This window comes from Dreissena polymorpha, chromosome 16 (assembly GCF_020536995.1).
Source record: "Dreissena polymorpha isolate Duluth1 chromosome 16, UMN_Dpol_1.0, whole genome shotgun sequence".
Lineage (NCBI taxonomy): Eukaryota > Metazoa > Mollusca > Bivalvia > Myida > Dreissenidae > Dreissena > Dreissena polymorpha.
Genome location: NC_068370.1, coordinates 12,456,525 through 12,483,271, shown reverse-complemented (window position 1 = coordinate 12,483,271; position 26,747 = coordinate 12,456,525). Strand labels below are relative to the sequence as shown.

The window sequence follows — 26,747 nt, the reverse complement described above, 5'->3', positions numbered from 1 at the left end:
CACAAATATTTGTTTTGTTTCTAAGAAACAGCTTGGAACAATTGAAAACAGTACAATTTGGAGCAGATATTCTACTTGGGATGCAAAATACACTTGTAAGAAATCCTGTTCATATGTGTGAATTAAAACAGAGCAAACATAGTTACATAATAATCAAACATGAAAATTGTAGTCAAAAACCTTTTTCACAACTTTTATTTTAAATCATATTACATGATTGTACATGTTTATCACACAATGACAACTAGAGCTTTGTCACAGACGTGACGAATACCCCCACATGCTGCTTTTACACAGAATATTTTGCATGTTGTCTTCACAAAAAACAGTGGACACCATGCTCAATGTTTAAAAGTGATCCCGTGACCTGGTTTTTGACCCTGCATGGCCCATGTTCAAACTTGACCTACACATCATCTAGAAACAACTTCTGACCAAGTTTGGTGAAGATTGGATGAAAACTACTTGAATTAGAGAGCAGACACCATGCTGAATGTGTAAAACGTACTAAGTGACCTCGTGACCTAGTTTTTGACCCGGCATGAGCCATATTCAAACCTGACCTAGACATCATCTAGATACAACTTCTGACCAAGTTTGGTGAAAATCGGATGAAAACTACTTGAATTAGAGAGCAGACACCAAGCTCAATGTTTAAAAAACACTAAGTGACCTCGTGACCTAGTTTTTGACCTGCCATGACCCATGTTCGAACTTTGCCTAGACATCATCTAGATACAACTTCTATCCAAGTTTGGTGAAGATCAGATGAAAACTTCTTGAATAGAGAGGACACGGACCGACCGACAGACAGACATGCTCACTCCTATATACCCCCTAAACTTCGTTTAGTGGGGGTATAACTAAACATCATCTAAATACATGTACAACTTCTGACCAAGTTTGGTGAAGATCAGATGAAAACTACTTAAATTAGAGAGCAGACACCAGGCTGAATGTTTAAAACCCACTAAGTGACCTCGTGACCTAGTTTTTGACCTGCCATGACCCATGTTCGAACTTGACCTAGACATCATCTAGATACACTTTCTGACCAAGTTTGGTGAAGATCGGATGAAAACTACTTGAATTAGAGAGCAGACACCAAGCTCAATGTTGAAAACGACTAAGTGACCTCATGACCTAGTTTTTTGATCTGCCATGACCCATGTTCGAACTTGGCCTAGACATCATCTAGATACAACTTCTGACCAAGATTGATGAAGATCAGATGAAAACTACTTGAATTAGAGAGCGGACACGGACCGACCGACAGACAGACAAGCTCACTCCTATTTACCCCCCTAAACTTCGTTTAGTGGGGCTTTAACTAGATATCATCTAGATACAACTTCTGACCAAGTTTGGTGAAGATCAGATGAAAACTACTTGAATTAGAGAGCAAACACCATGCTGAATGTTTAAAACGCACTAAGTGACCTCGTGACCTAGTTTTTGACCTGCCATGACCCATGTTCAAACTTGACCTAGACATCATCTAGATACAACTTATGACCAAGTTTGGTGAAGATCAGATGAAAACTACTTGAATTAGAGAGCGGACACGGACCAACCGACAGACAGACAAGCTCACTCCTATATACACCCCTAAACTTCGTTTAGTGGGGGTATAACTAGACATCATCTAGATACAACTTATTACCAAGTTTGGTGAAGATCAGATGAAAACTACTTGAATTAGAGAGCATTAACGCAGACGCTAATGCAGACGCCTGGTGGGTAGGATAGCTCCACTATATATATTTAATATATAATAGTCAAGCTAAAAATGAAAAGATTCACTTTAATTTAAAATTACACTTGTCTTATGAACCTAAAAGCATGAACAAATAATTTAGAAGTAACAGATTAATTTCAAATAGTGTACACTGCATGAACAAATAATTTAGAAGTAACAGATTAATTTCAAATAGTGTACACTGTACAGAATTTTGGGGATTTCCCAACAGTGCAGATTGCACAGAGATATGGGGATTTCCCAATAGTGTACACTGCACAGAGTAATGGGGATTTCCCAACAAAGTACAGTAATGGGGGTTTCCCAACAGTGTACACTGCACATAGTTATCGGGATTTCCCAACAGTGTACACTGCACAGAGTAATGGGGATTTTCCAACAAAGTACACTGCATAGAGTAATGGGGATTTCCCAACAGTGTACACTGCACAGAGTAATGGGGATTTACCAACAGTGTACACTGCACAGAGTAATGGGTATTTACCAACAGTGTACACTGCATAGAGTAATGGGGATTTATCAACAGTGACTACTGCACAGAGTAATATGGATTTCCAAACAGTGTGCACTGCACATTGTTATGGGGATTTCCCAGCATTATACACTGCACTGAGTACCGTAATTACTCTATGTTTTCGGACACCCCTTTTTTTAGATAATATAATTATTTTTCGTGACTCTTAATTTTCGGACACACGAGTTTTCTTCCATAAAAAATGCCTCTAAGTTTTCGGACAGTATATTTTACAGCGCTATTTTACCAAATTTCAGTCCTGTTTTCGATATCTAATGACACTTCGGTCATGTGGTTTTACAACCAGATTAACATCATAAAACATGGCAGGTGAATGCCTGAGGGCAACGGACCATTACATTTGCGTTATTGGTTAAATAACCTTATAAACGGGTATTAAACAATGGTTTCGCCTGATGGCATAAGCGTTATGACAATTATCAGGGGTAGTGACAATTAACAGTTCAATTATCTACCATAATGGTACTACCCCTTCTCAGTAAAATAACTGTGACAAATACTAAATGCTTCAAAGTGTGATGCACCCTATTGCAAGTTCTACGAACAATGGAATGGTGTTAGACAACAACTATCGGAAATGAACAAACAAAGAATGAATAGTTTGCTTTTTTTATTGCATTAATTACAGGTACATCACATGCTCATCTTTGAACTCGTTGGTCAAAGAACAACCTTGTAGTAACTTTCGGCCAAATAAATTAAGCATGTAAAATTATTTAAATGCATGGCATACATATATAACTTAATTTATTCTATACGACATGGTATTTTACAAGCGCGTGCTATAACCGGTAGTCGTTGATACAATTGACGCTATTTTTGGACGCTTCAATTTTCGACTCTAAGTCTTCAGACACCTGTATTTTGTGAATATTTTCCTTATCTAAGTTTTCGGGCACGAACAAAAATAATTATTTTTAAGTGTCCGAAAACATAGAGTAATTACGGTAATATGGATTTCCCAACAGTGAACACTGCACAGAGTAATGGGGATTTCCCAGCATTGTACACTGCACAGAGTAATATGGATTTCCCAACAGTGTACACTGCACAGAGTAATATGGATTTCCAAACAGTGTACACTGCAATGAGTTATGGGGATTTCCCAACATTGTACACTGCACAGAGTTATGGGGATTTCCAAACATTGTACACTGCACAGAGTAATGGGGATTTCCCAACATTGTACACTGCACAGAATTATGGGGATTTCCCAACATTGTACACTGCACAGAGTAATGGGGATTTCCCAGTATATACACACTGCACAGAGAAATATGGAATTCCCAACAGTGTACACTGCACACTGCACAGAGTGATGGGGATTTACAAATAGTGTACACTGCACAGAGTAATATGGATTTCCCAACAGTGTTCACTGCTAAAGAGTAATGGGGATTTACCAACAGTGTACATTGCACAGAGTAATGGGGATTTCCCAACAGTGTACACTGCACAGAGTAATGGGGATTTCCAAACAGTGTACACTGCACAGAGTTTTGGGGATTTCCCAGCATTATACACTCCACAGAGTAATATGGATTTCCCAACAGTGTACACTGCACAGAGTAATGGGGATTTACCAACAGTGTACATTGCACAGATTAACGGGGATTTCCCAACAGTGTACACTGCACAAAGTAATATGGATTTCCAAACATTGTACACTGCACAGAGTTATGGGGATTTCCCAGCATTATACACTGCACAGAATAATATGGATTTCCAAACAGTGTTCACTGCACAGAGAAACAGGGATTTCCCAACAGTGTATACTGCACAGAGTTATGGGGATTTCCCAACAGTGTACACTGCACAGAGTTATGGGGATTTCCCAGCAGTGTACACTGCACAGAGTAATGGGGATTTCCCAACAGTGTACACTGCACAGAGTAATGGGGATTTCCCAACAGTGTACACTGCGCAGAGTAATGGGGATTTCCCAACAGTGTACACTGCACAGAGTTATGGGGATTTCCCCCAACAGTGTGCACTGCACAGAGTAATGGGGATTTACAAATAGTGTACACTGCACAGAGTAATTGGGATTTTCCAACAGTGTAAACTGCACAGAGAAATGGGGATTTCCCAACAGTGTACACTGCACAGAGTAATGGGGATTTCCCAACAGTGTACACTGCACATAGTTATGGGGATTTCCCAACAGTGTACACTGCACAGAGTAATGGTGATTTACAATTAGTGTACACTGCACAGAGTAATCGGGTTTTACAAACAGTGTACACTGCACAGAGTAATGGGGATTTCTCAACAGTGTACACTGCACAGAGTAATGGGGATTTCGTAACACTGAAATCTGCACAGAGTTATGGGCATTTCTCACCAGTGTAAACTCCACAGAGTAATGGGGCTTTACCAACAGTGTACAAGTCTTGAGAGGTAAAAGAAAGAGTTTTCTGCTCTACAAAAGATCATTGTATGCAACTGAAATAACTATATTTTTGTTTATTTCCTGGTAATTCTTCTTCTGAACTTATATTGCTTCTATTCTATTTTGAAAGGAAAGTAAAAACACTGTATATACTAGCTTGAATTATTTAAGCATTTTATAAATTATTAAAACAATGATTATAGTATAGTCCATGTCAGATACAACACAAACTTCACAAACCTGTGAAACAAACTTTTAAATTATTACACCTTGTCAAACAAAAGCACAATAGTGTAAAACAGCAACATTTTTTTTGCTACCTGTTTGACCATGTAATCTTTTTTGTTTACTCTTTCATGAATAAATTCAATTAAAAAAAAACAAAAAAACACTCTTTCAAACTATGCCACACAAATGTCTCAAACCCAAACCCCCAAAATTGTCAACAAAACACTTTTGTCTCCAGACACACTTTTAGAGTTTCAAATACAACAGACTGCCTAAGAAACCCAAATTATGTTGTCTCCCAAACCATTAAGTCTTAGTACAAAATTGATAGCGTTCCCCGTGTCAAATGCTGAAATGATTTGAGGTGGCTGAAAAGTAGTCATTTCTAGTGATGCTGATAATGTGTGCTAAGTATTGGTATAAAGCATAACAACGTGTGTAATTAAAAGATAACGTCATCCCAATGAAAAACGGTCTGACAGCTGCCTGACCGAAGGCGTCCGAAGTCAAGTAAGTGTTTGAAAAATGTAAATAGAAAATGTGACAATAATTTTAAGTGATGGGTGAATACATAAAAATGTACATCATTGTTCTTTAAGAAGCCAAAGATGTTCCATACATATGTCTGGGATTTTATTTCATAAAACCCCCAAGTGGTGCAAAAAGGTACCATGTGCCTTTTACTTTCAATGTCACATGGTGCCTATTTGCACCACTGGGGCAAAAAGTCATGTAATATTTTGTTATATCAATATTAATTTAATTAATTAAAATCTTGTATTATTAATTATTTTATCAATTCTAATACCTTTTAAGAAATTTCTAAATTTCTCAATATTTGGAGCTTATTTAACAAGGATATCAGTAAAACTGATGGATGGTATCCAATATGCTTTGTCTAACAATGAGAATGCCATGAAAATTTGCTGGTTTAATACAAAACTCTTCCATATCTTAATTCAGGTCAGCTGTTGCTGAGATATAGCATTGGTAAGAAAAGGGGACATTAGGATGAAGGGAAGTGCATGTACTGGAACAAGCTCCATAAAATTGTTGAGTTATCAACAAATATTTATATCAAACACTTTTAAAGTGCTCATGTTAATTTAATTAAATGGTCTCAAATACAATATAAAAGCCTTAAAGCGTGCTATTTACTATGGGGAAAGTAGTTCACATTCTGATATTAAAATTAATTTGTTATTTGGTTCTTCTTTGATTGGACCTTTTCATGTTTGAGTTCTTTTATGATGAGTATATTTCAAAGTATTAAGAATAACCCTAGTGTCTGATACGATCACATCTGTATACAGCCTAATCCTACACACTGCAGAGTAAAACTGGTACTTACTTTGCATGGGATGTTTCTATTACCTTGGCAGACATATTAATGGACCTGCAAACACATAATCAGTAAATTAAACAAATAACAGTATTCTACATTGATTGCAAATAAGAGCTTTTACAATATTGAAGAAGACGTTATTTTGCTTATAATTAATATTAACAAGAGCACCGCAAAACAGGTGCCAACGCTCGGCTGCGGGTGCAGTTTTGAATAAATGAAAGCTTGTCAGATTTTTTATTTTTTTAGAGGTCTCAGTGACCTTGACCTTTGACCTTGTGACCCAAAAATGGGTATGGCGTGTAGAACTCATCAAGGTGCATCTACATATGAAGTTTCAAAGTTGTAGGTGGAAGCACTTTGATTTTAGAGCAAAATGTCAAGGTTTTAGCTCGATGCAGAAGGTGGATGAATCGACGAGCTGGCTATGACAATGCCTCGGGTTTTCTCCAAAAACAGCCGAGCTAATAATCAAAGTCATAGACTATGTCAAAAAGGAACACATAACTTATGTTTTACTGTAGGATGACAAAAAATGAAAATGCACAGCTTCGTATCATACAAAGCAATGCCTGCAAGCTTGAATGTTATATATGGCGTAACATGTAGGAGAATGCACGATACAATGTAGACCTTGTCATTTACCTGGCAGTAACGTTGCCTCAAAATACGCCATTTGTTTTCATATTCCATATTGCAACAAGCACGTGTCATACTTTATTGCAATATACATTTTCATACTGTACTTATCAGCTTTTCAGGCAGAGCAACCTGTTGCCATACATATACTATTATACAAATCCATAATAAAGTACACAAACAAATACACATGCAGATAGTTATAATAATAATTGCTATCTTTAAAGGGGCCTTTTCACAGATTTTGGCATGTTTTGAAGTTTGTCATTAAATGCTTTATATTGATAAATGTAAACATTAAATTTTAAAAGCTCCAGTAAAAAATCAAAAATTAAATTAAAAAAAGGAAAAAAAAAGTAGCCCGCAGCAGGGCTCGAACCAGTGATCCCCGAAATCCTGAAGTAAAAATGCATTAGCCCACTGAGCTATCCTGCCAAGCATACATAGGATGCTTATTTTATACCTTATATAAGCAATCTTCGTAGTTTCACAAATTTAAACGACAACAACAGAACTCTCCAAATTATTCAATCATTTCGCGTTTAGTAATTTTTAGGTTTTTAAATCGTCAAAAGATGCATATGATGGCTTTATTATATCATGGCAATGTTCAGTAATACTGTTTCCTCACAAATATCATAACTAAACCGAAAATTTGCGAATCTGAAACAACTTTTTTCAATTTTGTCAATTTACCAAACCGTGAAAAGATCCCTTTAAGTAGATCATACATTATTTAGGAATACTTATATACAATTTAATTACAGTCCACTCTCGTTATCTCAAAGTCGGCGGGAACAAGAAAAAATATCGAGATAACGAGAGTTCGAGATATCCGATTAGGTGTTTTCAAAGAAAAAATGAGACGAACATAAACCTTGTTTTTAACATCTAAATACCTGCTAAGTGGTCTAACTAAAGCCGTCACAGTGTGGCATAATACTCTCTACCTGATATATACGCGTTTTTACGAGGCAAGATTAATTTTGCTATTTAAATGCTTAAAATGACGTTTTAAGTATTACAGAATTTCATGAACACATGCGGTTAAAAATTTTCAAAACTGTCAAGTAAACATCCGGTTATGTTGCTATTGAAAGTTATGATGTAATTGACGTCCAATCAAGACGAAGGTTTTCCATCTGAACATGTGTTATTCACATTCTGGAATACTGCACTGTACATGTACATTTTGTAGTTTGAAATGCAAAGTTCAAGCAAGTATAAGTACAGGATCAAATAAAAATGAAAAGCAATTTTGAGTCTTGTCTTTATTATCTTTATTACTCAACATACCCAGATCTAGATACAGACTGTGTATTAATTGCAGTTAATTGATGTTAAAGTGACAGTTTAAGTGACAGGCCTTACTCAAGTGTTAAGGGCTAACGACATTACACACGTGTGATCATTGATGCAATTAACTGATCAATTTCCTACCGCACAGTATCGGGAGCAGCCGGGCGAAGCTGGACGGTGAAGTATTAAAGAAAAAAATTCTCACCTTTTGCCGACACTGGAACAGTTATTCGCACTTCGAGATAAACCACAGTAAATACATGTAAACTCAGGACAAAATTTTATATCAAGATATCAAATTATTCGACATAACGAAAATTGAAATATGCGATGTTTATTTATATAGATAAAGAAGGAAAAATGTTGGGACATTGAACTTACTTCGACACATCGAGAATATCGAGATATCCGATGTCGAGATAACGGGAGTGGACTGTTTAACATTTTTCATCCTATTGCAACACATATTTTCCATATTCAAATACGTTTCAATATGTATTTTACTCTCCAATATATTGATACACATGTAGGTATTTTTAATTTACTAATATATTGCAAAATACATTTTCCGTTTCCCAACATATTACAATACATGTTTTCCATTTTCCAATAAAATGAAATAAATGTTTTTGAATGTTCAATTAAATGCAATATGTGTTTCCCAAGTTCTATTATTTTGCAATAGGTAGGTGTTTCCAATATATTGCAATATTTGTTTCCAATATATAGCAAAATATGTGTTTACAATATCTTGATATATCTGTTTCCAATATTGCAATATTTGTTTCCATTATATTTCGATGTATCAAAAAAAAAATAAAAAAATTCCCAACATATTGTTACATGTGTTTTTTTATTCCAATATATTGCAACATAGTTCCCAAACACAATATATTGCATTTGCATTTTTTGAAGCCTTACCTGATAGTGTTATTGAGTTCATGAAGGTCATCAGATGAGATCAGATCTGTCTTGTTGACGATGAGGACGTCTGCCATGGCTATCTGCCTGTAGCCAAATGTATAAATATGGATAACTTTAGCCAATCCAATGGATAACCTTTTGATATCCAGATTTATACAATTGGCTTCAGGAGAACATTAAAACTAATTTAATATTTAAATAGCATTGATATGCCAAATTATTAATATTTGTTAACATAAGAATGCTATGCCAACTAAGCAGCAGAGCTTTAACAACAATAACTGCTGTTTTTATTACTTAAGCTGTAAACTCATTCCAGATACTTTTCATCAAATATTGCGTAAAAAGTCTACACAATTTAGGTTACATGTGATTGATCTTTTATTTTATATCTTTCTTTTCTTTGAAATAAATATTTTAAAGTGGAAATTCAACTTATGTTTTTTCATGATAAAATAAATAAATGTGCCAAATTTCTAAATTAAAACAAATAGCATAAGAGCTTGTCACAATAGTGCTGAATCCCCACCGAAATGTGTTTGCTTGTATGATAACATTTGTTATAGAGAGTAGAATAATATTTGTAAAACATGGCACCTGTTTCATCTACATGTATTTATATTTCAAGGATCAATTAGTTATATAGTGTTGGAGTTAGAGAGTAAAATATATGGAAATTAAAGAAAGGGAGGTAATTAAAATATAAGACTACAAACAGTTACTGTTCTTGATCACTGTATTTTTCCTTATACATGTACTCATCTATTCATTTTAGAGTGAATACTTCAGTGTTCAAATTAAAATATTATTGTAAAATTAAATAAAGGAAGATATTAAAAATTGAAAAGCTAAAATATTTACTATAAGATTAAATTAAATATAATTTAAAATTATAAATGAATAAAATATAAATAAAAAAAAATAAAAAAATTAAGGGAGATAATTAAACAAGAGATGTGTTTGCCAGAAACACAATGCCCCCTAATGCGCCGCCTTTTTTTTACCTTTGACCTTGAAGGATGACCTTGACCTTTCACCACTCAAAATGTGCAGCTCCTTGAGATACAAATGCATGCCAAATATCAAGTTGCGATGTTAAATATTTTAAAAGTTATTGCAAAACTTTACTGTAGGGTTAAAGTTTAGGGACAGAATGACAGACAGACAGGCAAAAAACAATATGCCCCCAATCAATTCATTCGGGGGCTTAAAAAGTTATGAAAGTTTATGTTTTTATTTTTTGACCTTTGACCTTGAAAGTTGACCTTGACCTTCACCACTCAAAATGTGCAGCTCCACTAGAAGTAAGTAAGAGATTGAATGGAGAAATGATTTTTATTTTTTATTTTTGACCTTGAAGGATGACCTTGACCTTTCACCACTCAAAATGTGCAGCTCCATGAGATACACAAGCATGCCAAATATGAAGTTGCTGTATTCAATATTACAAGAGGGCCAAGATGGCCCTAGTTCGCTCACCTGAGAGGAGTCGGTTCATTTAATCTGTACCAAACTTGACCTAGATATTGTCCAGACAAACATCCCGGTCAAGTTTCATCATTATTGAACCAAAACTCAATATGGAGTGATTCTGTTTTTGTAAGATTTGACCTGTTGACCTTTATTTTGAGTTGACCCCCCTTACCAAACATCAAACTTTGCTTACAAAAATAAATATTATGGCCAAGATTCATAAAATTTGAAACAAAATTGTGACCTCTAGAGTGTTTACAAGAATTTTGTATATTATAATGAAAATTTGGACGATCGAAAGGCAATAATTATTGCATTAATTATGTGATATATATTAAACCAATCTTTTCACCAATTTTCATGATGATTGGGCAAAAAATGTGACTTCTAGAGTGTTCACAAGCTTTTTTTACTATATAAATATGAGAAAACTGCCCCCCCCCCCGGCAGCCATGTTATTCAACTGACCGGAACCATTTTCAAACTCAACTCTCATATCAAGGAAACAAATTTTCTGACCAAATTTCATGAAAATTGGGCCAAAAATGTGACTTCTAGAGTGTTCGCATGTTTTCACTATATACATATAGAGAAAAATGCCCCCCTCACTGGCGGCCATGTTTATCACTGATCTGGACCATTTTTGAACTCGTACGAGATATCAATAAAACCAATGTTTTGACAAACTTTCATCTTGATTGGGCAAAAATTGTGACTTCTAGAGTGTTTACAAGGTTTCTCTATAGCCAAATAAGGAAAAGTGCCCCGCCCACTGGCGACCATGTTTTTCAACGGACTGGAACCACTTTTGAACCCAACCAACACAATTATCATTTAGACAAACATTTTGACAAAGTCACATGAAGATTGGGCATGAAATGTGACTTCTACAGTGTTTACAAGTTTTTTCTTTTCTTTGACCTAGCGACCTAGTTTTTGAGATGGCACTACCCAGTTTCGAACTTGACCGAGATTTCATTGGGACAAAGCTTCTGACCAAGTTTCATGAAGATCGGACAATAAATGAGGCCTCTAGAGTGTTTACTAACAAATGTGGATGGATGGACGACGGACGGACGACGGACAAAGACTGGTCACAAAAACTCACCTGAGCAATTAGGTGAGCTTAAAAAAAGTTGACCTTGAAAGTTGACTTCACCACTCAAAATGTGCAGCTCCACCAGAAGTAAGTAAGAGATTGAATGGAAAAATGTTTTTGTTTTTTATTTTGACCTTTGACCTTGAAGGTTGACCTTGACCTGTCACCACTCAAAATGTGCAGCTCCACAAGAAGTAAGTAAGATATTGAATGGGGAAATAAAAATTATTTTATTTTTATTTTTGACCTTTGACCTTGAAGGATGACCTTGACCTTTCACCACTCAAAATGTGCAGCTCCACAAGATACATATGCATGCCAAATATAAAGTTGCTGTGTTCAATATTAAAAAAGTTATGATAAAACTTTGACTAAGGTTAAAGTTTTAGGAAAGAAAAATGCAATGATATTTGACCTTTGACCTTGAAAGATGACCTTGACTTTTCACCACTCAAATGAGCAGCTCCATGAGATACACATGCATGGTAAATATCAAGTTGGTATGTTCAATATTGCAAAAGTTATCAAACTTTAACCAAGGTTAAAGTTTTGGACAGAGTGACAGACGGACGGACGGATGGACCAACAGACTGACGGACGGACGGACCAACAGACAGACAGACGGATGGACGGACGGACAGACGGACAGACAGACAGACAGAAAGACAGACAGGACAAAAACAATATACCCCCGATCTATCGATCCAGGGGCTTAAAAACTACAGCAGAAAGAGTTATGGTTCATGTTCACTGCACTTCTCCTAGTTGCCATCTGTTTAAATTTCTAGTTTCAAGTAAATCCCTTTAGTAGATTTTTATTAATGCTCTGGACAAAAAATTACTTTGAAATTAAATAAAGGAAGATAATTAAAAAACTAAAGTAGATAGAATTATGGTTCTTAGTCACTGCACTTTTCCTACTTGTCGTCTGTTTATATTTCAAGTTTCAAGTAAATCTTTTCAGTAGATTTAGTGTTATGCTACGGACAAAAATTTACTTTGAAATTAAATAAAGGGAAATAATTAAACAAGAGATGTGTTCGTCAGAAACACAATGCCCCCTATTGCGCCGTTTTGAATTTAAAAAATAAATAAATAACCTTTGACCTTGAAGGATGACCTTGACCTTGAACTTCCACCACTCAAAATGTGAAGCTTCAGGAGAACGTCGCTTTGAAATTATTTTTTTGTTGACCTTTGACCTTGAAGGATGACCTTGACCTTGAAAGATGACCTTGACCTTGAACTTCCACCACTCAAAATGAGCAGCTTCATGATAACGCCGCTTTGAACTTTTTTTTGACCTTGAAGGATGCCCTTGACCTTCAACTTCCACCACTCAAAATGTGCAGCTTCATGATAACGCTGCTTTGATGATTTTTTTTACCTTTGACCTTAGAGGATGACCTTGACGGATGACCCTGACCTTGAACTTCCACCACTCAAAATGTGCAGTTTCATGATAACGCCGCTATGATTTTAATTTTAACCTTTGATCTTGAAAGATGACCTTGACCTTGAAGGATGACCTTGACCTTGATCTTCCACCACTCAAAATGTGCAGCTTCATGAAAACGCCGCTTTGATTTATTTTTTTGACCTTTGACCTTGAAGGATGACCTTGACCTTGAACTTCCACCACTCAAAATGTGCAGCTTCATGAGATACACATGCATGCCAAATATCAAGTTGCTATCTTCAATATTGAAAAAGTTATGGCCAATGTTAAAGTTTTCGGATGGACAGATGCCATATATTTGACCTTTAAGGATGACCTTGACCTTCACCTTTCACTGCTCAAAATGTTCAGCTCCATGAGATACACATGCATGCCAAATGTCAAGTTGCTATCTTCAATAGTGAAAAAGTTATGGCCAATGTTAAAGTTTTTTTCGGACGGACGGATGGACGGACCGACTGACATACACACATACTGACATAATGACTGACGGACAGTTCAACTGCTATATGCCACCCTACCGGGGGCATAAAAACTAAGGTAGATAGAGTTATGGTTCTTAGTAACTGCACTTCTCCTACTTGCCATCTGTTTACATTTGAAGTTTCAAATAAATCCCTTCAGTAGATTAATTTTAGAGTGATGCTCCGGACAAAAAATTACTTTGAAATTAAATAAAGGGAGATAATTCAAAAACTAAGGTAGATAGAGTTATTGTTCTTAGTCACTGCACTTCTCCTACTTGCAATCTGTTTTATTTTAAGTTTCAAGTAAATTCCTTCAGTAGATTTAGAGTTATGCTCTGGACAAGAATTTAGTTTGAAATTATATAAAGGGAGATAATTAAAAAACTAAGGTAGATAGAGTTATAGTTCTTGGTCACTGCACTTCTCCTAGTTGCCATCTGTTTGTAATTTTAAAGTTAATCCATTGAATAGATTTTGAGTTATGCTCTGGACAAAGTTTCGGACAGAAGGATGGACACACAGACGGACGCACAGACAGACGGAGACTATTACTATATCCCCTCCGAATTATTTGTCGGCGGGGATTAAATGGTTTTATAAGATAGCTCCCACACCTTGTACATTCATTGATGCTCCCATCTTCTTTCTTTTCAGCTAAATACTGAAAAGGTAAAATCACTAAAAATTAACAACTACCCTGTAATTTACCTTAATAGTTTTTAATACTGCTATCAAACAATTACCTTACCATAGCTCTAACAGGATTCTGCTGTTTCTATTTAAGAGCAAGACCAAATTTATTGCCTTCAAATATCCCCCTCCCCCCCCCCAAAAAAAAATAAAATAAAATAAAAAAAAACAACAAACAAACCCCAAAACACTAACACATTTGTGGTCCTATTACTATATTTTAATTCCTCAACTTAAATATATAATCTTCAATTCCCACACTTTAATTGTAACGCTTTATTTACCACACACAATTCATGCACTTAGTTTACAGCACTTCGATTCCAGCACTTCAATTCCAACACTTCAATTCCTACACTTTCATTCCAACACTTTATTACCACGATATGATTCCTGAACTTTATTTAAAACATTTCAATTTCCACACTTTAATTCCTACCCATCCAGAATCAAATTAGTTCTTAACAATAAATGTCTTCACAAAAGAAATTGACCTGGATACTAATACTAAGATGGTATGTTCTTAAATACATACAAGAAAACAAAAATTATTTTTAAAGCGACTTCTCTGATTCCGTAACATACAATATACAATAAATGTCTTAGTTTTGACTATAGTATATTCACATTATGCATATAAAGAAATGTAACATTACTTTGATTTCCATTATGATACTTCTTGATATTACAAACATTATTTCTAAATTAAGTTCAAATAACATCAACTGAAATAATAACTAATTTTTATCTAAAAGCAACCATCATTAATATTTAAAAAAAAATCATTAATATTTAAAGCTATTTATGATATGTTGTTCACTAATTGATTTGTATGTATTAGAACAACTTTAGAACTATTAGAATTTCAAATAATTTATTCACAGTACCTTGGTCCCTTGCGACATATAATACCAGTTTTAACACAATAATACAATGCAATAACAATCATAAGCTCCATAAATGTTTAACTATTTGACCGATTAATTGAAAACAAGGCAGTCCAAGAGACATAGCTGAGCTTCATTTATCTTGAAGTGGTGTTGATTTTGAGCAAATGCACGTCACTAATGTCTTCTATGAATTGTCCTAATGACCCGACAGACCTGAACAATTTCGCCAAGTTTGATAAAAATTCTTCATCAGGTAATGGAGAAATTTATCAGAAAAAAAAAGGCATACACTTTTTAGCTTGAAGTATGACATTGACCTTGAGACGCCAGAACTGATTCGACCTTCTGCACATCTTCTCATATCATAATATTGTAGCCAAATTTCAAGACTCAAACTTTTGACCTTGAAGTACAACTATGACCTTGAGAAGATGTATCTGACTCATGCCTTTTGCACATCTCATGATCTTAACATTTTAGCCAAGCTTTATGAAAATCCTTAAAAGGATTTAAAATAAACAGTGACACATAAATTTATGACCTTGACCTTGAAACAGCTTACTAATTCCTTCTACACATTAGCTAAATGCCCGTTACTTTTGGGGAGATTTTGTTTTAAATTGTTCAAAAGGTATAGGAGATATGGTGCTGACAGGAAAATGAAGGCTCAAACCTTTGACTGTGAAGAACGACCTTCAACTTGAGCCAGTGTGACTGACTTATGCTTTTTGCACAGTGTCTCAATGTCATTTACATTTGGGGCATTTTTCATGAAAATCAGTCAAATGCTTTAGGAGATGCGGAGCCAACACAAAAGTATTATGGCCTGACTGACTGACAACAATTAGCATTTCTACCCCCTTACCATTTTGCAGTGGAGAAAAAAAATCTGACATCTGTGCTTTTATATGTTCTACTTCCAAAACAAACAACAAAATACTAAAATACTACTGATAGGCATCATGAGCTAATTGTTAATAGAATGTTTTGGTCTTTCTGTCAGTATCTTTCTTGTTATTTGTCTTGCGTAGATAGGTCTAATACATGTGTGGCAAGTAAAATAGTTTATTATAACACATCTGACATTCTAATACAACATATCATGAGAGATATTGTTCACAATTAAAATTGGTTTTTACATGAAATCATAGATATTCATATTTCTTTATTTAAACTGCTGAATTTAAACAAATTTTGCTACTTTTTATTGGTATATGTTAAACAATTGAAGTCAGTTTACATTCCCTCATATAACTGTTTACAATTCGGGGTTCAATGCTCATTCTGCATAAATTATTTAAAAAAAATTAAGGTCAAATCTTTACTGTCAAAAAAATATAAAAAATAAATAAAGATAAAAAATCCATACAGTTCATACAATGAGACATACAAAAAAAGTATCTTAAATCTTATTTCATATAAAACAAGCTATTTCGTTGAATTGATATCTCCTGCCAAAAAAATTTTGTTTATGGATTGGTGCAAATCACTTGACAGCGCTTTTTTTTTCTTGATTTGGAGAAAGGGCCCTGCCTTCCATTTTGGCAAAATATTATCAACAAAACTGAGAAAGAGGACAAAGTTCCCAAAGCAAGCTTAAAATTCAAGGACAACAGTTACTGCATCATTTAAAAGAAATTATCTTTTGGGAAGAAACCTTTCTTTTGGAGGAAGGGGCCTTTATAAAGCCCTCGCTAAAGAAGGAAAAAAGCCCTGCTGGATATACTGTATAATCATAAACAATAATTAAGTGTAGGTTAATTGCTTTTATGCATTGAAATTCTCCTCATTGATATCTATGAACCTAATTTCAGACATATAGCATTGCAAAGTTACATCATACAAAAACAACAAAAGGCAATAACTCTTAGTTAAGAAAGTGTAAGGTTATGTTTCTTGTGCATGACACTTCTTCCAATTGATTTCTTCACACCCATGAAGTTTCATGTTGAAATGTTGTATCATATCTGAGCTATAGCCCTGAAAATTTTCATGGTATAAAAACAACACAGGGCAATAACTCTCATTTAAAAAGATGAAGGGTTATAGTTCTTAATCATGGCACTTCTCCTCATTAATATCAATGCACCAATGAAGTTTCATGTTGACATCTTGCATGGTATCTGAGATATAGCCCTGACAAGTTATGTCAAATAAAACTACAAAGGGAAATAACTCTTATTAAAGAAAGTATATGGTTATGGTTCTTGTGCATGGTACTTCTCCTTATTGATATCAATATACCATGAAGTTTCATGTTGATATCTTATATAGGTCTGAGATAAAGCCCTAAAAAGTTTTGTAAAAGACAGTAGGACTTACAGACTGACAGAAGGATGAACAACGAAAATTCTATATCCCTCCGCCTTTGGTCGGGGATAAAAAGTGACACTTTAAATTTGAACTCATGGAGACCCAGTCTATTAAGTCTATAAAGCATTTTACAATGAAACATGTAACAATAAAACCTACCTTCCAGCTGTATTTTGCATCAATCATGGTTATTATACCTGAAAAAGGGACAAACAACTCTTCAGAAATCATCACATATTTTGAAAAAGCTTGAATAATCAAAAGTCCATATTTTAATAAACATATCCATTTGGTATGAAAACAAGGTAATTACAATCATCTAATACATTTCAATGATATTGAAACTGCAAAAAATAATAAACATGTTTGTCTATCACATTAACAAATTAGTGCTTTAATAATCATGAATCACTCAAATTCGTTAAAGCATGTCTTCCGTAATATGTTATTATATGGACTAAATACTATGTTATCATTGGAGATAGATGGATACTGCCACAAAAGTATTATGCGTAGCCTTACTGACAGAGAGACCGACCTAAAAAATATTCCTAGTATTAACGTTCCTTTTAAGTTTCAACGTGACCAAATTATTTTGCCATATTGAATCCAGCCTGCAATTATTTGTTTTATAAACAATGTTTTGCCTTAGGCAATTTTTAACATAGTAATAGTGTTACTTGCCATCTAGATAGAGGTCACTACACAGATCTTCATCCAGCCAGAATATGGAGGCAATCGGACCTGAAACAATGCAAGGGCAACAATCAATGGGAAGTAACTCATGATGTACAATATTTCTTTTTACTGCATGAAGTTAATGCCCTTTAAAAAGTTTCTATGTTTGACTATCTTTCTTAATTTCTATGCTCATTTAACAATATTAAGCCAGTAAAAACAATGCACTTTTATACTTGACAAATACCTGGTAAATGTGCAATCTTTTCTATGACATATCATGACATAATTTCTGAGTAAATATAAAAATATATTGTTTAACATTAAATTATGTTAACCACAACAGGATCCTTAAATCTATAACTGTAAATCAAAATTTAACATAAAGATATTTATATATGTATGTTACAATTATATGCATTTAAGCAGCTATGATGTGCCATCCTTGATTAAGTACTTGCACACATTTGGAAGTAAAGCCCTGAGGGCTTTAGCAGATGCAGATTATTTGCTACACTAATCCCAACATATTTATGAAAAAGCACCTTACATAAATGTTCATTACCTGGGTCTGCCAAGCCAGTTGTTTCCAGGAGAATGTAGTCAAACTTGCCTTTTTTAGTCATCAAATTTTCTATGGCCTGCACTCCATTGTCCCTGTTCAACAATCAGCTTCAAATATACATTACAGCACAAACATTTTATTCACTTAAGCATATTACAGCTCATAGTGATAACACATTCATATTATTAGACATTCATACATGCATGAAATTATTAGTAATTAAGATATTAATACAGTAAGCGTGAGAGTATTGTGTGTTAATATAAACCATTAACTGAGTATATTAACAACCTGTTTACTAAAATCAGTGGTAACCGGCAAAAACAAAGTAAATTTATTTCATTATAAACTCTATGTTTTCAGAAATCATCTGTACCAGGCAAAAACAAAGTAAATTCATTTCATAATAAACTATACATAAATGACAATAATAAACGTTGAGTAACAAAAAAATGCAATTATCTTTTTCTTAAAGCATGTTTACAGTAAATAGCTATTTATTTTAAGTCCATTTATTCTTACTTTGTCAAAAATTTGCAAATACCAGTACTCGGTCTTTTTTAGAAGTGTGTTGGTATGTAATTTAAATCTTTCTCCTTAATAAAACATTGAAATGTTCAAACTTATTGCCTGCATGTATTTTTGTCGGTGAGCAATAATTGGCACCAGGGTAAAGTGTGGCAGGTCATATTGACCAGACATAGCACTATCAACCAGACAGCATTAGATTTAGGGCCTTTATTGGCACCAGATCTGATCTGATAGCCGAATCACATGCATAACGCAATGACAAACCTTAAAACAGACATTTAAATAAACCCAATCTTAAACTTATGAACAAGATTTATTTATGAAAACCTTTTCAACTTCACATTTAACATATTATGCAAAGTAACCAGTATTAACCCTTTGCATGCTGGGAAATTTGTTGTCTGCTAAAATGTCGTCTGCTGAATTTTTAAAATTAGCGTTTTCTTCGATTTTTTTCAAAGAATACAATTAGAATAGCAAACAGTTTGGATCCTGATGAGACGCCACGTTCTGTGGCATCTCATCTGGATCCAAACTGTTTGCAAAGGCCTTCAAATTTCGGTTCCAGCACTGAGAGAGTTAATGGTGATCAAATTAGTGCTCTATTGTGATCAAATGTGTGCATTGATCCCTGTCAACGATGAGGGCAATCTTTTATGTGAGCTCCATGTCTTTCAATTCGAAATAAGGTCAACAATGTTACAGTGTTCAACTAACGACAATATACCATGGGATCCGTAGTTGAAGATTTTGTCAACCCGATTTTTTCACAAGGAATACACTTTAGCTGTACCAGGACAGTAGATCTTCCGTACCTATTCAGAAAAAGATATAGCTTTCTGCTTTATAACCACTGCTGTTTCTTACCATTCCCATTTAAATTTGTGTCTAAATAATTTGTCAATATCCAATTTACGCAAACCTTGGAAATGACCTCGGGACAACCCGATCCGCAGATATCCACAGATATGCGAAAAAAATCACATCCCTGAACTTAAAGTATTGCATAAAAAACCTCCGGTAAAACAGAATGTCGGACCAAACAACAGACAGACAGACAGACGGACTGCTATATGCCAACCTACTGGGGGCATAAAAATGGAAATAACTCCTATTTAAGAATGTGTAGAATATGGTTATTGTACATGGCACTTTTCCTCATTTATATCTACACACTCATGAAGTTTCATGACTAAATCTTGAAATGAAGGACGGACAATGCCAAAACTATATTCATCCGACTTTGTCAATCGATATTGAAGGTACATATTATTTATTAATCAATCCCCAAGTTGACTCACTTCACAGAGCAACAGAGGCAGCCATTGCGTAGTTCCAGCCACTCCTCATAGCGTTCGCCGTCACTGCCTACTGACATCGACTTCTCTATCGAGTCACCTACATGTACAGTGGAAAATCACATCTGGCACATTTACATGCCTGGCACTTATATTATTATTTTGCTGTGTCTAGGACATTTACATGCCTGGCACTAATATTATTATTTTGCTCCTAGTGTCAAGGAAATTAACATGCCTGGCACTAATATTATTATTTTGCTCCTAGTGTCAAGGACATTTACATGCCTGGCACTAATATTATTATTTTGCTCCTTGTGTCAAGGACATATAAGTGGTAAGTTGGTAACACATCAATACAGAACAAGGGCTGTTTGTAAAACACGCATGCCCTCCATATGGGCTGTCAGTTGTAGTGGCAGCCATTGTGTGAATACGTTTTTTGTCACTGTGACCTTGACCTTTGACCTAGTGACCTGGAAATCAATAGGGGTCATCTGACAGTCATGATCAATGTACCTATGAAGTTTCATGATCCTAGGCCTAAATATTCTTGAGTTATCATCAGGAAAGCATTTTACTGTTTCGAGTCACTGTGACCTTGACCTTTGACCTAGTGACCTGAAAATCAATAGGGGTCATCTGCCAGTCACCTATGACGTTTCATGATCCTAGGCATAAGCATTCTTGAGTTATCATCTGGAAACCATTTTACTGTTTTGAGTCACTGTGACCTTGACCTTTGACCTAGTGACCTGAAATTCAATAGGGGTCTTCTGCCTGTCATGATCAATGTTCCTATGAAGTTTCATGATCCTAGGCGTAAGAATTCTTGAATTATCATCTGGAAACCATTTTACTGTTTCGAGTCACTGTGACCTTGACCTGTGACATAGTGACCTGAAAATCAATAAGGGTCCTCTGCCAGTCATGATCAATGTACCTATGAAGTTTCATGATCCAAGGCCTAAGCATTCTTTAGTTATCATTCGGAAACCATTTTTACTATTTCAAGTCACTGTGACCTTTACCTTTGACCTAGTGACCTGAAAATCAATAAGGGTCATCTGCCAGTCATGATCAATGTACCTATGAAGTTTCATGATCCTAGCCCTAAGCGTTCTTGAGTTATCATCCGGAAACCATCTGGTGGACGGACCAACGGACCGACCGACCGACATGTGCAAAACAATATATCCCTCTTCTGCGAAAGGGGGCATAAATATCAATAAAAATATTCATCATACTACTACATTGATAACTGTCTGATATAAAGTTGCCTGATATATTTTTCCCCATTATTTCTTTTAAAATGGGGACATAATGGTATGATAAATAGCAAACAGGTTACCCCCTGATCTTTTTGTAATGTATCAGGCTCGGCACGAATAAAAGTCTTGCCGTTATATTATTCTAAGCTTTGTCTGATATATTACAAAAATATATTGACAAGTGATATTAATACAGTTTTGAAATGTTTTTTTTAGTTTACTTTTAACCATTTACTAAAGTTTGTGTCAAAATGTTATCAATACTTTTTTTATTATTAATTATAGAAGGCCTTGAACCAGCATGGTGCTATAGTTTTTGTTTGTTTTGTAATTGAGGACCTTTCAGCAATGGGGCACTGGAATTCAGTGGATCATAGAAAATGGATGTCCATATCATACTACATATAAATTTCATGCACTGTCACAAAGAAATTTGCATTCCTCACAAAAGAACTTTTATTAAGACTAAGCAATAACGATATTTAAAGATTTATTTACACCTAAATAAGAAACTTTAAGGTCAGCAAGCCTTCAGTTATGTTTACTATGTCTCAAATTCTGAACAATTTAACCCTTTGCATGCTGGGAAATTTGTTGTCTGCTAAAATGTCGTCTGCTGAATGTCTAAAATTAGCATTTTCTTTGATTTTTTTTTCAAAGAATACTATCAGAATAGCAAACAGTTAGGATCCTGATTAGAAGCCACGTTCTGTGGCATCTCATCAGGATCCAAACTGTTTGCAAAGGCCTTCAAAATTCGGTTCCAGCACTAAAAGGGTTAAGGCTAACAAAGAATTGTTTACAACTATCTATAGTAAACATTATGCTTGTAATGTAATGCTAGAATATCTCATTAATTACCTTCTCCAAACTCATTCATGATGACAGCAATTCTTTTGCCATGCTGTTCTGTCAAAACATAATTCAGCAATGTTGTCTTTCCAGCTCCTGGAATAAGTATCAAATTGTAAACATTTACAACATAGTGACATTTTGTCATATCTTATCAGGAAACACGGTTAGTTTGCAACATAGTGACATTATGTAATATATTACCAATAAACCCTGTTAGTTTACAGCACATTGACATTGCTATATCTTACCAGGAAACCCAGTTGGTTTGTAACATAATGACATTATGTTAATGTATTACCAAGAAACCCTGTTAGTTTGCAACATAGTGACACTATGTAACATAATGACATTATGTTAATGTATTACCAAGAAACCCTGTTAGTTTACAACATAGTGACATTGTGTACTATCTTACCAAAACACCCTTTTAGTTAACAACATAGTGACGTTATGTTATATCTTACCAAGAAACCCTGTTAGTTTACAACATAGTGACATTATGAACCATCTTTTCAAGAACCCTGTTAGTTTACAACATAGTGACATTATGAACCATCTTTTCAAGAACCCTGTTAGTTTACAACATAGTGACAAGATGTTCTATCTTACCAAGAAACCCTGTTAGTTTACAACATAGTGACATGATGTTCTATCTTACCAAGAAACCCTGTTAGTTTACAACATAGTGACATGATGTTCTATCTTACCAAGAAACCCTGTTAGTTTACAACATAGTGACATGATGTTCTATCTTACCAAGAAACCCTGTTAGTTTACAACATAGTGACATTATGAACCATCTTTTCAAGAACCCTGTTAGTTTACAACATAGTGACATTATGAACCATCTTACCAAGAAACCCTGTTAGTTTACAACATAGTGACATGATGTTCTATCTTACCAAGAAACCCTGTTATTATGGTGACGGGGACCTTGCTTTCAGCAGCAACTAAATCTGGAATATCTTCTTCATCTGATGTCATTCCTAACTGAATAAAAAACTTTTTTTTTCATAAAAATTTAATTTACCACTCTTTGTTGGATTTCTTACAGCATTGCTAATGGGTAGATCTTCTTGAATGCTTTGAGCTCTCTTGAGTACATGTTTATATTTACAGCTAAAAGTAATTCCTTGTAAAGGCAAAAATCATGCAAAACATTGGTCTCATGTATGTCTATAAAATTGAGCTCAATCAACCTAATACATCGTAACACAATGCCTGTAACCGTTTACTTCAATTTGAGTGTCTTATATGGAGAAATGCTCAAAACCAAACATTGATAACAAAGCATAAGCTAACTGAAAGCAGATTTTTTTTAAATTGATGATTCAATCTATATTACGCAGGTTCTAAAGATAGGGGTTGTATTACAATTGGTTGATTAGACACGAGATCTATCTTGTAGAGGATTCCAGTGATAGTAAATATACATTAAATATACATACAAATTTTGTAGCATATTTTCAAATTTGGAATGCTCGATTTTGTCTTTTGCAAAATCTTACACATTTCATTAACTTTTGACGTGTTTGACACTTGGATTAATATCATAATTCTGCAAGCAAACCATATCACCTTAGTTGTTTGAATGTGCGCATAAGGATTACAAATTTGTGATTGTTTTTGTGTTTAATTATGCAAGAAAATAGTTTATTTGGCTCATTATCACATTACCCTTATAAATGCCGCCTAGATTCCAGGCAATGAGTTTACAGGAAACAAGATATGTTTGTGAAATACTATGTCCCCCTAATATATTTGACCTTTGACCTTGAAGGATGACCTAGACCTTTCACCACTCAAAATGTGCAGCTCTATGTGATACACATGCATGCCAAATTTCAAGTTGCTATCTTCAATATTGCAAAAGTGTACATTACATGAGTGATTTTGACCCATATATTTGACCTTTTACCTTGAAGGATGACCTTGACCTTTCACAACTCAAAATGTGCAGCTCCATGAGATACACATGCATGCCAAATATGAAGTTGCTATCTTCAATATTGCAAAAGTTATGGCAAATGTTAAAGTTTGACGCAAACCAACAAACAAACAAACCAACAGACAGGGCAAAAACAATATGTCCCCACTATAGTGGTGGGGGACATAAAAAGCCCTACGAGTTGCAACTGGCAATGACACGGTAGGTCAGTAGCTGGGAGAAGGACTATAGCAACTATGATAATTGGTGGTTGAGAAATGCTCATAAAAGCTTACCTTAATAAATTGAATTGTGTTTTGAGAAAACTGAGCACAATTCATGTGCAGTCCGCACAGGCTAATCAGGGACGACACTGTCCGTCTAAACTTGATTTACGGTAAGGAGGGACTTCCTTGAAACTAAAAAAACATAATAGTAGAAAGTGTCGTCCCTGATTAGCCTGTGCGGACTGCACAGGCTAATCTGGGACGACACTTTAGGCACATGCATTAAGCCCAGTTTTCTCAGAACGTGGCTCAATTAATCTTACATACAGACTTCATGCATCTGTTATGCTTTAATTATTTAGTAGAGGGTAACCTTTAGGGATTGGAAATTATTGTATTATTATTGTATCACATACATAGTGATTAGCCGCGAATCTATCTCTTTCTGCTGGGATTCGATGAAACAAGATGTATTTTTAACACTTTTCAACCTTACATTATTTGCGGGAGCACTTGACTTTATTCAGTTCAAGTTCATAGTTATCAATTAATCATTTACAGCTATAACTTACTTAATTACTATCTATTTCTAAGGAGCAAAAGTAAAAAGACACTTATAGTCAAGTACCCAGTGAATAAGAATCATACATATTTTTCTAAAATACTTGTTAAATCTTTAATTTTGACATGGTTTCTGTTGTGTTGAGAAACTTAAGAACCTAGAACCTTTGGATAGAGGAAACCCCAACTTTCGGATTTATATAATGGGTCTGGGAAAAATTAATTCACATATGAAAGCTATTCTAATAACTGAGATTTTGATGCCTATTTAGTGATTATTTTAATATGTTGCTAAAATTTGCTTAAACATTTAATCCGTTGACCATTAATGTATACAAAAACCATACAGTTAATATCATATATTCTAAAATTCAAAATATGGTGTTGGCTTAGTTGCAATAATCCAACTCCCAGCTTTTGACCCTCTGGGTTGCTGGGAGTTGCAACTTATAACCTGATATTTCATGGTTACTATGCCATCAGGATTCCAGGCGGCACATTCACTAATGCGCAAATTAAAACAACTTATGTGATGTGGTGTGCTTGCATATCATGTAATAATGATATTCATCTAAAGTTTCAAACTCATCAATGGTTCATGAAAATGTGAAAGTTTTTGCAATGGAAAAAGCCGAAATTTAAATGATTAGCTCTAGATTATCTCCGGAATCCCCCATGAAAAAGATCTTGTGTCTAATCAACCATTTGTAATAGACTGACTTTCTCCAATACCTCCGCAAGAAAGATCGAATTGCCAATTCAAAACTTCAGCTTTCGGTATGATAACTTTTTTGTGCAAAGTTTTGGTTTTATTATTGTTTATTACCATGTATTAGGTTGATTGAACTCAATTTTATAGACATACATGAGACATGACTTTTTTACATAAAAAAAACCTTGAACAGGAGGAACTCTGAGCTGTGTGAATGTACGCATAAAAACTCAGAGCATTCAAGAAGAACAAGGGGTTGGCTGAATCTATCAATGAATAAACTATGTGTAAGAACTCAAAGATACAGTTTGTCAACCAGTTTTGGATAATCAGTAGTTCCGATTAATTTTTAATTTAATTTTCTATAATGCCCCAATAAAAACAAAATGATTAGTGTCTAAGGTAAACATTAGGTAAAGGAATAAAATAACAAAGTTTAAGGAAGAAAGCTTTTGTATTATGCTTGCAAGGTGGATAAAAGCAGCAAAAAATTAACCAGAACTGATTGAATGACTTATGTTTTGAAATGTGCATATGTATCAAGAAGGCTTTATTATTTTCATATAAACTTTTTGCTGATTGAAAACAAATGCCATGACAATGTTTTGAA

At 34.6% G+C, this 26,747-nt stretch overlaps 1 protein-coding gene across 4 annotated transcripts in view; it reads right to left on the bottom strand.

The window, feature by feature from the left end:
• Window positions 1-26,747, bottom strand: part of LOC127861519 (zinc-regulated GTPase metalloprotein activator 1B-like) — a 44,595-nt gene that overhangs the window by 12,259 nt on the left and 5,589 nt on the right. Inside the window, exons 2-11 of one of the 4 annotated variants that reach the window (XM_052400079.1) lie at window positions 24,934-25,056; window positions 23,613-23,700; window positions 22,717-22,803; window positions 20,588-20,684; window positions 18,756-18,847; window positions 18,197-18,256; window positions 17,672-17,709; window positions 14,234-14,280; window positions 9,119-9,205; window positions 6,266-6,310 (exon numbers count right to left, since the gene is read on the bottom strand). In XM_052400079.1, the coding sequence (XP_052256039.1) occupies window positions 6,266-6,310; window positions 9,119-9,205; window positions 14,234-14,280; window positions 17,672-17,709; window positions 18,197-18,256; window positions 18,756-18,847; window positions 20,588-20,684; window positions 22,717-22,803; window positions 23,613-23,700; window positions 24,934-24,978 (686 nt within the window). In that variant the 5' untranslated portion in view covers window positions 24,979-25,056. The remainder of the gene's footprint in view (window positions 1-6,265; window positions 6,311-9,118; window positions 9,206-14,233; window positions 14,281-17,671; window positions 17,710-18,196; window positions 18,257-18,755; window positions 18,848-20,587; window positions 20,685-22,716; window positions 22,804-23,612; window positions 23,701-24,933; window positions 25,057-26,747) is intronic. The other 3 variants (XM_052400080.1, XM_052400082.1, XM_052400083.1) reach the window with 3 other exon arrangements.